This window comes from Anser cygnoides, chromosome 1, assembly GCF_040182565.1.
Source record: "Anser cygnoides isolate HZ-2024a breed goose chromosome 1, Taihu_goose_T2T_genome, whole genome shotgun sequence".
NCBI classification, from domain to species: Eukaryota; Metazoa; Chordata; class Aves; order Anseriformes; family Anatidae; genus Anser; species Anser cygnoides.
The window spans coordinates 57,588,708-57,601,071 of record NC_089873.1 but is presented as its reverse complement, the minus strand read 5'-3'; the positions used below and the strand labels follow the sequence as shown (position 1 = coordinate 57,601,071).

At 39.6% G+C, this 12,364-nt stretch overlaps 1 protein-coding gene across 6 annotated transcripts in view; it reads right to left on the bottom strand.

Annotated features, from left to right (window-relative positions):
- LARGE1 (LARGE xylosyl- and glucuronyltransferase 1) overlaps window positions 1-12,364 on the bottom strand; it is a 283,073-nt gene that overhangs the window by 135,724 nt on the left and 134,985 nt on the right. For all 6 annotated transcript variants that reach the window (XM_048059080.2, XM_066996856.1, XM_066996869.1 and 3 more), the window contains 2 exons: window positions 9,832-10,133; window positions 3,718-3,800 (listed from right to left, as the gene is read on the bottom strand). In XM_048059080.2, coding sequence (XP_047915037.1) covers window positions 3,718-3,800; window positions 9,832-10,133 — 385 coding nt within the window. The remainder of the gene's footprint in view (window positions 1-3,717; window positions 3,801-9,831; window positions 10,134-12,364) is intronic.

Genomic DNA, 12,364 nt, shown 5'->3' with positions numbered 1-12,364 from the left:
TGGCAGAGGAAGACCTGGGATGAGCTGAAATGTTCAACATGCAGGATTTGCTGTACATTCATGGAAGAGAGTAGACAGCACAGTCCGTCTACAGAAACTCCTGTAGTTTTTATTCTTAATGACCCAGCACCCCTGCTGTCTTGTGTCTCTCTATCTAGTACTCTAGCTCAAAGCTGGGGCTGCAACAAATACGTTAGTATGCAGGAGAGGGATGATTACACTGACATGGCTCCCTTTTCTCGGAATTTCTGCACTACAGGAGTAGGGATTCCCTACAGAAGCAGGGAATTGAGGCGTCTCTTCTTGTATTAAAATACAGAGATACTCAGCTAAAACATGCTTTAAATAGTAAACTGGAAGGAAATGCCAGTAAGAGCAGGTGGGACATCTATGTGAATTCCAGACAGATTCACTGCAATCAGTGCTCTGATACCAAATGAAGGGCAGCAGGAACAGGATATGAAGTGTGGTTGCTTTGAGGGGCCAGTTTCTTAATCAGTAGAGTGTGTTCAGGGTGTTGCAGAGCAGGACTGAAGTGCAGTGGTTCAGCTGCCCAAGGAGAACCCACACTGTGCCTGCCCGTAACAGCTGTGTTTGCTACATGAGCATCTTTCAGTTCTGCAATACTCTCCCTATCTCCCTTCTTACAGGCAAATTCTGCACCTGCCACATCAGGTTCTGTCGAACCCTGATAACCAGAAACTTTGAACAAGGGAAAAAAATCTCTTTGACAATATGTTTAGAGGCATTTTTGTTCTGTTCTTGCAAAGGTATGTTTAAAATTAAATGTGGTGATCCTACAGGCAAAGGACCAGTAGCTTAACTTTAGTTTACAGGATAGAACAAGCAAACTTCTGCGCCAGTGGAAACACAGTTCTTTCAAATACCTGTTTTCCTTGTCTTATTGGACAATGCCAGGTGGGACAAATTCCCTGCTGCAAATTTTAGGGTTAGAAAAAGAGACATTTCCATGCCTCTTTTCACTGATGACCTTTGAGTCAGACAGTGAATCTACTACTGATGTCATGAAGTTTCCACCATCTGAACTAAAAGCCTCCGACTCTCCTAACTCATTCCTCCTAATGCAGTATCATGACCTGTCTCCATCTTCCTTTCCTACAATTAAACAGATCCTAGCAACTAAAATAAAACTCTCTAGTCACGGTAACCTTTCAAGTGCATATCAGTCTCCAGGATAACACTGTTTGCACATGGCAACCAATGCAAGGAATATTCATTTACACTAAAAAGCAATTTTCAGCTGAGTTTGTTGTTTGTTTGTTGTTTATTCTCCAGTCCTCTTTACCACTGCCACTTCAAGGAAAGAGACACAAGAAAGGAGACTTCCTGAGGCATGGTACTCTGCCATGTAGCCACAGCATCAACAGATGCTTAAGAAGTCAAATCAATTGCCTGCATTTTCTAGAAGATAAGGAAAAAAAGTCAAAGAATCTGTATTTCGTCTTTGAGAGCATCTTTCCTTTCCAGTGGACCATCTATCACCCATTGAGAAAAACTAGTTCTGGGCAGGAATGCACTTAAATTTGTCTTTCAGTATATTTTGAGCAAACAAGCGAGACAGGTTATCTTGAAAGTTGTAACTCTACTGAAGTTTCATTAGCTATACTGGACTTCAACACTTCTGCTGAGCTAAACAAATCCTTTGAGATGAGCAGTACTGCTAGCCAAACAGTAAATGTGTTCTTGACAAGGGCAGACTCCACCAGACTCAAAAATACCAATGTTACCTCTCTTTGTTCTGCTCTCATTGTTTTATTTAAATATATTTCCCATACCACTTATGGCAGATGTTTATAAGCTTAATTGTTTAGCTGAGTGATAAAACAGAGGAATTTCCTGTAAGTAACACAAAAGCAGACTGCCTAAACCTTTGAGCTATGACATTCCTATTATTTACAGCACATTTGGAAACATACAGAATACTAAAGTCTTCTCAAAATGGAGGCAAGTACAAAGAGAGAAAAATGCTAAGAAGCTAAGCACTGAAAAACCTCCTATCACCATAAAAATGTGTATTTGCAAGAACCCCCTTAAAAACAACAATCAAAATAGACAAAACACCCCACATTCTTGCAATATAAAGCCACTTTACACTGAATAATTCAGGAGTCTGATTGGAAATAGATAAAGTTTTAAAATTTAACAGGGTTTTAACACTCAGGAAAATTCTGCCAAGAGCATGATATAGGTTTTTACTGCAGTTTTGGTTTTATGTTTATTTTAGTATTGTTTTTCTTGTTCCTAGTCCTTTGTAACACTCATCTAACAAGAACATACTAATTCTGGGAAGACCTGCAAAGGCTACATATAAATAGTGAAACTTGGTCTCATATTTTGGAGAATAGTTCAGTTGGAAGGGACCTTCAAAGGTCATCTAGTCCAAATGCCTGACCACTTTAGGGTAACCGAAAGTTAAAACACATTATTAAAGCATATTATCCAAATGCCTCTTGAACACTGTCAGGCATGGGGCATCAACAACCTCATTAGAAAGCCTGTTCCAATGTTTGACCACTATCACAGTAACAAATTTTTTCCTAATACCTAGTTCAGAGAATGTCCTGTCTCTACCTGCACTCCAGCCAAGCTCTTAAAGCAATATTTAATGAGTCCTTTTCCACACTGTAAAAGGTAAGCATTCACATTCTCTTTGGAAGGTTACCAGAAATGGGTAACGTTAAAATGGTGCACTAAACACACTGTAAGGAAGTGATTACTCAGAGTGTTCCAGCAGGGATCAGAGGAGCAAGGTGGGGGACTAGAATGCTCCACTACAGGTTTAAGAAGATACTAGCATGACATGAACAAGATTCATCCTCCCTGGTATAAAATATCATTCAATATGAAGCAGTATTTGAAACCATCTCCTTCGTAAACTCTTTATATACTAAGCACACTTTATTAATCTGCTTGTCCTGTTTGAGTTAAACAGTTTGACTAGTCTCTCACCTCCCCATTTCAATCCATCATCTGCAACACTGACTAAATTGGACAAGGGATATACAGATGTGCCCACATAGAGTTTAACATCATTTCACTTTTTCTGGAGCTGTTGTTTATTAAAAGAATTGGCTATTTTATCTTCATTGGACATTGATGCCTCTACATTTTGGGATCTAACTGTGCTCTATGTGCTAAAAACAGGTTGCAAAACCTTCTGACGGGCTGCCAGTAGCTCCTCCAAGGCCACAACAAATAATCTGACCTTGGTGAAATAATATAGATAATAGTAACAGATTTACATTGAAAAATAAATGTCTAATTAGGAAGCTGGGATAGTGAAGAAACCGGTGTGTATTTATATGTATGGCTTTCAAATTACTATCTACACCTGTGCCATAAACTGCTACCAGAAGTAAGCTAAATGAATACAAAGCCGTTATTACTATTATTATTATTTTCCAGCATTTGGGAGTGTGCAGATGCTTTACAGTTCAGATAGATATGGTATCGATTCCCACAATGCAACAAGAAGGGGAAACAAGTGGATTTCTGATCCCTTGAAGTTACTATTGAAATGTTTACACAAGTGAATCTATTTCTGGTGGTCATAAATTTCATGCTTTTTTTCCTTCCAAAGAAAAGGCAGACAGGGAAGGGAATCTGATTTTCTATTGAATAAGAGATCAGATGTAACAAGAGCTTATTTAGCCATAATCAGATATACAACATATAAAAAAAGAAAGCTACCTTTACCTGTGAAATAAGACGGACTTGACGAGTGTGACAACATCCCGACTGGCATTATACCCTGCACAAACAATGGCGACGTGGATAGTCTGTGGGAGAAGAAGAACAAAAAGAACAAAAATTAAAGCTTGCTCCTGTGTTCTATCGCTTATTAAGGAGAGCACATACATGACAGTGCTATTATTTAGTGCGGCGATTGTTAAAAGATTTGAGTGGGTGTTTTGCAGCTGTTTGCAGCCCACTTGAGGCAGTTTGTTAAAAACATCTTAATTGAGTTATAACACCATCATCATTCCAAAGTCATTACTGTCCCTAAATTACATCAGATGTCTGAACAGAATTGCATTTATTAGCTAAGAGCATATGTGTGTGCACGTGTACACACACACACATCCATTTAGCAGCACACAAAAATCTGAGTATGCAAATATGCAGACACTGTTTAACCTTCTGAACCGAAGTTTAAAAATATGTCTGATAGTTAGAAGCAGATATGCTCGTAGAAAATCCGCATTATTTCCATCCTAAGGATAGCTATTACAGAGGGGGTCAGCAAGCTCTGATGGACAAGTGAGACAACCCTTTTGCCCTGGGCTGGGTGTGCCCCAGTGATAAGATAGGACACTAATTGCAAAGGCACAGGGTCACCTCTCTGCCTACGACTGGAAGCACGGCCTGTACTGGTCAGTGTTAATGTGAAATTAAGTACAATCCCACTCCCCTCCCCATGCTACCACCTTGGTAAATATTGACTTACTCTGTCCCTTCTCCCTACCGCCCTTTTAGTCTGAGGTGGAGGTTTACGCATCTGTTCGAGAGAAAAGGGAAAACTGAAAAAGTGCTACTAGTCATTACAATTAAGGCAGTAAGTAATAACTTGCAAAATGCTGTTAAGTTACTCTTCTGTGGTTTTAAAATTAGCCATTGCTATTCCCCGGGAACAAAAGAAAATCTTAGTAGATTTTGACCCAGCTTCCATGCTTTTCTGTTTGTTAGTGGTCACAGAAATGAAGGAGAGTTCACTATGCCAGCCGCACAGAGCTGCGATCAGGGACACAGCTGTGAAACTGCAGGGAAGCCTCATTTGGCTTCCATTTGAAGCTTGGTTAGCTGGTCTGTCACACGCACAGCTCTCATTTTCCACAGAAAGCCCACTATGCAGAGAACAAATAAGGAATTTTGCCTTCTCACATAGTCATACACTCCCAAAGCCTGGCTCGTAACAGAAGCAGATTTACACAGGAGGTGGCATGTGTTGGGCATGGCTTAAGAGCCCATAGCCCCAGTCATTAGCATTGCCTGGTACAGGGTGCAATTTGAATCGTATAATGGCCACGTCGCTGTGCCATTGTGCAGCCCCCACACGGATATCGCAGGTGCCTCCAGCCCCAGTGTGCCCCACAAGCTGGGAAGATCTGAGGTTTTTAGAGGACGGGAATGAGTAAGGCAACCGCCTGTCCACAAAGGTAGGAGAAAGAAAATACACTGTGGTGCATTTTGACAACAGCGCTGTGAGGTATTCAGCAATTTAAATTTGTGTTAATGTCAATGGGAGTTGAGCGTTCTCAGCACTTTGCAAAAGGGTTTCTCTCTTGTGATAACGACAGGGGAGAACAGAGGCTGCTTTTATTAATGAATTATTATAGCAGTGGTTTGTACGATGCTTATGGGCATGGGTTCCTGTGGCTGCACAGAACTGCTAACACTGCATGCCCAGCCCTGACTTCTCTCTGGTTGCCACCTAGCCTTTCTCAGGCTCTTGGAAGACCAAGGATCCTTGCCTTCAATGCCAATAAAAATCAAACTAATGCTTTCATGCCTGCTTTAAACACTTCACCTGAAGACACTGCACCGTACACCAACGTTTGATGGGTTTTGATGGAGTAGCACTGTCACGATCATTTTGTGCTACCTCTATTTGACCAAAACACTTTCTTCACAGCCTCTCCCTTTGCCCTACAACTCCTCCCAAAATCAGAGAGTTAATTCTGTCAGGGACTTGCCCACATCTGTTCTCCTTTTCCTAAATCAGTTTGTTTCAAAATCAAGAGTAGGCATCCCTTGGTGTGTTTTAGTTTAGCTGGTGTCGTTGTCTTGCATGCTGATTGAGACAGGGAGCAGTGAGAAGACAGCGCTTGCTGCTCTGCTGAACATCCTTCTCCTGTTCAGACACAGGAATCCATATATCTTCTGCTCAGATTCTCTGTGGTGTTTGATACTATTTATCACTTCTATTACTGCCTTCCATCAGCTACAGGAAAGAAAAATAATCCTAAAAGAGAACAGAAACCCAGTCCTTTTTTTTTTTTTTCCCAGAATTTTTGCCTGCAGTACGCTGCAAGACTGCTGCTTCCCTTTTTTTGATTCACTTACCCCCTCTCCCCCGCCCCCTTGTTTAACTGTTAAACAGAATCGATGGGAAAATTGGTAAGTCAACATGAGGTCAATAAAACAAACTGTCTGTAGGTGTTTACTTCCTAATGAAAAAAGGCTGTTTTCCATTTTTTTCCCATGCTTGTCCCAAATACATGTTTAGAGAGAGAGCAGCTGGCTGTAGCCTTATCCTGAGGAGACAGGGCACTAGTGGCTGGAAGAAGGAAGCACTTCAAAGAACTTGCATCCTCCTGAGTATACTACTGTGAGCATCTGCTCCCAGATTATGAAACTGGTCAGCAGCCTCCCAGCTCTCTGAAACTCCTCACTTTCCTTCAGCAGCTGGCTAGAAGACTGTATCTCATCCCACCCAAATGGGCCACTGTGATCCCCACAACCTCAGGAATGAAGCCAACGCAGCAGCCTGTCTGCCTGGTTCAACATGTCCCTCCAAACATCCACACCAAAGCTCTGCGTGCTACAGTTGCTCCTCACTGTTTGGGATCGGTGATAATTACAGTTACACATCTCTAGTCTGGATATTCAGAAGTCACTGCAGGACTAAACTGAGCGCCTTGAAAGTGTCCATCCTCCTACAGTGCTCTTTTTGAGTTGAATGATGGACATGTTCATTACTAGTATATGTTACAAGAAGTCTGGACGCAGGTCTTTTATTGAAGCTGAGTTTAGAAAATGGAACTCACTGGAACAAAAGATTAAATGATGATAATTCTTACTTTCTAGACTCTTGAATTCTTTCTGTTTTTTTCTAATTCACTTTTCTTATATTCACTTACACAGGGAGATATGGATAGGTAATCAAAATACTGAAGAAGTTAACCACACTATTCTTCTTACAGGCTGGGGATCAAAACATAAAGATAGCTATTTTTGATTTAAAATAGTTTCAGGAGCGCTCAGGCCATGTATTGAAAAGGCATTTAACTTAAGCTTCTTTAGGAAAGGAAGTTTAAATAAAACCAAGGTGCATGCTGACATGGTTTAGAAATTACTGCTTTAGCTGCTACAGACAAGTAAAAACTGTTTTTGAAAGTAGTATTTCATATAAGCCCATTCTGGAGTGATATTTATGGGAAGAAACTAAGACCACATGAAGAACTGAGCCTTAGATCCCATGCTGATGAGGAGTATAAGGTACCCAGAAAAACAGATGTTACTTTTTTCCTCCTGGAGCAAACTTTTTGGAATGGTGAAATACTGATTTTAATAAAGTCTAATTAGTTTCTATAGCTAAAAATAGTCTTTGGTGAAGCATTTCATACATCAGTAGTTTTCCAGTAGTGCTAGCCAGGCATTCCACTACAGTTGTTTAGTTCTTCATAAATAATTTTTGAATGTGATTAAGCAGTATTAAAAGCATGTTATAAGCATGTAAATATGCTATGAATGCTTCCCTGAGGCATATAACATCTGCCTTCCCTGTGTTTTTATAGTGCTTAAGTTTGTGGGGGCCTTTTCTTTGTGTCTCTGGAGCACTGCACACTCAACACTATTGAGCAACGCTGCTGAGAATAATAACAACACAAATATTCCTGTAAAAATGCTGCACATGTTTGTAAGTATTCTGCCAATCTACTAAATGCTATATTTCTAATTAACCATTTTCTAATATACTCTCTCTTTTAAAAATATTTATAAATGCACACTTAATTCAAATTAAATGCCCAGCTTATGGAAACACAAGCTGGAAAGCTACTGATGTGACATCGTAAGAAAGTCATATGATTCTGTTAGCTTCCATCAGCATTATATCTAATGAAGGCTGCTATTTGTGCCTATGTCTGCATAAAGACTACACTTATATATCCACAACACGTGCTAAAATTGTCGGGGGACAGGGATCTGCTCTCTCCAAGTAGAAGGTCTTTGGTTGGAACTCTGATCTTTTCCTGCAATATAATCCTGGTTCAATTTTATCAGAATTTCGTAACATCTCCTGCAAAGCAGGAGAGTAGGAAATGTTGGCTGGAATACAACAAATCCACAATTGTTTGATATAGATCACAATTGCACAGATCAAGTTTTACCAGAGATGTAATGTTCATCCATTGTAACTGCATTTTCAAATGTTTTATCATCACTAAAGACCATCTCAAACTAGATTCTGAAATGTTAGCTTCAGCAAATCTCAAAGAACTGCCTCAATGAAATAAACAATCCATCCCTAGCTTTCCTTGTCTCCACCAGAGCCCCAGTCTCCTCCCAGTCTCTTTCTACCCAATTCACTGACTCTTACTGTAATATATTCCAGGGTCAGAGGCTTAAAAAGATTTAGTTTACTCCTCTGAAACACTGAAAACAGAGGGTGAATGGAGTCAAGATACCACTCTTGCAGAAAAATGGAACCAGAATCTACAGTAATAGGATAAACGATGAGACCTCTGGCAAACCTGATAATAAGGAAGTTTAATTTTAACTTTCATTGCTATTACTGAATTACTGAGTGAATTTTTTAAGAAAGAAAAAAAAAAAAAGAAATTTTGTTATCAAAATAGTGTGCAGTGAGATAGGGGAATGGCAAATAAAGGGAGGTTTTGTATTTTATATAACCATTGCCTCCAGCACAATGCTAAACCCCACTGAGCAAGTAAATTTATTGGCAAAACACATTATAATCTGAAAGACCACTTAAACTTTTCCTCCGTTAAGCTGCTTTTTTTTTTTTTTTAAATCCCAAACTAGTTTGGTATATTGAACAACCCAGAACTGAGTCTCTGCTCATCACAGCTTGGCATGATAATAAGGGGGAAGTAAGGTTTGTTTATGGATGGCCTGAACCTTCCCTTATTAAAAGAAATGCCAAAGTGATTTTGGGAGGAAAATTAGACTCTTAGGAGGGAAAATGAAAAACAGACTCCTCCTTTTCCCTCTCCTTAAAATAACATTGTTTTTATTTATTTACAACACCAGACAAAGATGTCCAGAACTGGGAAATGAGAATTCATTTTTAAGCAATATTTGCCTATTAAATAGACTTCACCTGAAGAGCTAATTAGGACTTCTTTTTCTTTTCCACTTACTTTCTTTCAGTTTATATCTTCCCAGTGGTAGAAAGCAAGATAAAAGGTGATACTGTATTACCTTCTTTGTAAAAATAAATGCAGAAAGTTATTTTTGATGCTTTCACCAGTTGATTGGGGAAAGTCAAACGAAAACAATCCCATAAAACCTTCTTAAAATCAGATCTCTGGTCCTCTGCTGCTAACCGTACCACTTGTGCACAGCTACCACAGAGCAGGTGCTTCCACAGTGGCATCTGGATACACTGAAAAGCAACTCAAAAGCATAAACTGGTTCCATAAACAACAATATAATTAACAGTAAACTCTGAGCCACTCTAGAAGAGGTGCATAAACCAGGGAATAAGGCATTTAAAAACATTGTGCCTCTTTCATTTCATTTAGAAACGTACAGGGTCTGTTTGCTACAGGTCTTTTAGCAGCACAGCTACACCGAAGTCAGCTTGGAACGAGGCTTTGACTTTTACATCAGGTTCAGGGCCACAAGAAAGAAAAAGACAAAAAAATCTGATCAAGTAATTTAAAAGATGTTCAAATGATTAAATGTTTGAAAGTAAAAAAAATAATAAAATGATCTAAAAAGTAACGCCTATTGGTCTTTAAGAAGCTGATTTCTGAGTAAGAAGTTTGAGGAGTGATCTGCAATCTCTGTAAAGGATCAAATAGATCAAGCTTTGTTTCTGGCAGACTCCTGTGGTTTATGTACCTCGCATTTTTCCACTGCTGGTTGCTGCCCGCACTCCGAGCTGTTCCCCGCCACAATGCCAGCCCGCAGGCTCTCGCTGTCGCCTGTGCCCTCTTCCATGGAGTAGGTCTTGGAGTGATTGCCGCGGTGGTGCGAGGGGCCGCGGCTCTGCGCCAGGCTGAGCTGCTTGCGCAGCGCGCGGTTCTCCTCCTCCACCTCCCGCATGCGGACCTCCAGGCTCTCGCGGTCCCTCTGGCTTGAGGCCGTGTAACGAGGACTGTGGGGCTGGGACTCAAGTGGAGACAGCGACACTGGCTTCCCATCTGCGGGAGAAGGGAACAAAACACTTCTGTCAGAATATACCAGAAGCTGTGTTTTTTTTTTTTTTTGTTTTGTTTTTTAATATAATAATTGTGAGGCAGGGATGTATTTCAAATACAGCACTTTGAACAGGCTTGGAGCTTCAAGGAAATGGTTCAGCACATGGTAAACCTGGACAGATGCTGCAGGTCTGAGTGCTACAGGTCCTACTAATTTTAAAATCAAACTAAAAGGTAAGCATGTATTTCTTTTGTTCTGGATAGGGCCGCCTGCCAGTCTCTAGTCTGGGAAGACAGTCAAGAACAGAAGGATTCAATTCAAAAACAATTAATATATAGTTAAATATATTTTAGAAACTTATATGAGATAAAATAATTTCCCTATTCCCTGTTTCTCCACAGTCGAGCTGCAGCAGTTTGGTTACCATTTCAGGCCAAACAGTAGCCCCAGCTGATTCACATGTGAGAAGCAGATGGGTTCTGCTCAGCAACACATTATTATACGCTTGCTGAGAAATGAGGAGCTCGGAAGGACAGAAACATTCAGTACACCTGAGGATCATATTCTGGAAAGCGTTTTGCCTGAGAAAGACAAGGGAATTTTGAAAAAAAACAAAGTTGTTCAATTCAACACCTTTAAATGAAAAGTTATATTCCAGAAATATGAAGGCTTAATAATTAATAATGCATTAATAATGAGCTAGCTGTAAAGTACAAAAAAAAAAAAAAAGATAAATTAACCTGAAACCAAGATCCTCTACCAAATACAACTACAAGACTTTCTGCCATCCCTTCCCAGTGCATTATTGCTACCAAATTGTAAGAAAGCAAATATGGATGCAGCTGATATGTTGTCAAAGGAGACGTATTTTCATATAATGTTTAACAAAATTATATACATATGCAGTACAAATGCTTAAAAGGTGGAAAAAAAAAAAAACTCAACCTAAACTTTGATTAAAAATGTTCAATTAAAATCAAATTGAAACAAACCAAGACAGGGAGTTATCCACGGTGACATAATCGGCATGGTATTCCTTTACAGTGAAGATATGTAAATGTCTTATAGCAAGGTATTTTTCAGAAATAACCTTCCACCTGCATGCATTAAAAAAAGTTTGCTGTTTAATAGTTTCTCCAAAGCAGAGAACCCCTTTGGCCTTATCAAACAAACACAAGCCTGAGTGGTTTACAAAACAGAAATCATGCAGCTATTGTTTAGCAGTTCTCCTTAACAAGTACATTTCTCATCCTCTGACTCAAAGCTATCTCCCTGCTATAGAAACCTGCTCATTGATTGTTCTTTTCCATTGTTTCATACTTACATGAATGGCGAACAATTCTGAGCTTATGAAAAAAGCAGCTATAGAAATGAAAACCTCATTGCAAATGCCCATTGTTGTGTTATGCAGGTGTACACACATCCTGTTATCTATGTAAAATAGCTGCCCTGTTTTTAATACAACATTTGGGTAGAGTATCTTGTACTCACTTGCAAACTTTCTCCTGCAAAAATTCTCTAATTTATTATTTTCACCATTAGCAAAGCTGATGGAGAAGTCTGAGCTTGAAAAATGTTTCAAGACAGATTCTGAAGTTTGGCTGCTGGTATTTTGGATCTTGAATCATTAAGCAAGTACTAAAAATTAATGACAGATAAATGACAGATTTGAAAGGCCTGAAAAATCAGGGGTGCAACAGTACAGAAATGTCAACATTAAGGACAGAGCCATGCTACAATCAGAAGTGCAATGAAATACTGAGTTAACTCTCTCCATCCATCTTGGAAGACACTGAGTTGCCATTGTGACTGCAAGAACTCCAGCATGGACGGTGCAAGTTCACCTAGAAAAGCCTGAATATTTAGTTTTGCAGCTGATCTGTGCTCAGGGATGTGCTGTCTTTGTTTCTCAACTGCTAACAAACACCCACGCTAGGAAGACTAAAACTCATTTGGATGTGCTTATATTTCATTCCTGTTACTGGACAGCAAGACTGAATGGCATAGATGGTCTCAGATAAAAACAGCACACCTACAATTCCACACACACACACACAAAAACTATCTGTATTATCATCAGACATACAATTACAATGAAAATCTAGCCAAAAACTTGACTGTCAATCCTAGCTCCCTACTTAGTGATATCCAGTATGACACGAACGTTACTTATCTCTTCCCATTCTTCTCATCACATTCTGTCACCTTCTCAAATAATTACTTCCAAATTTAC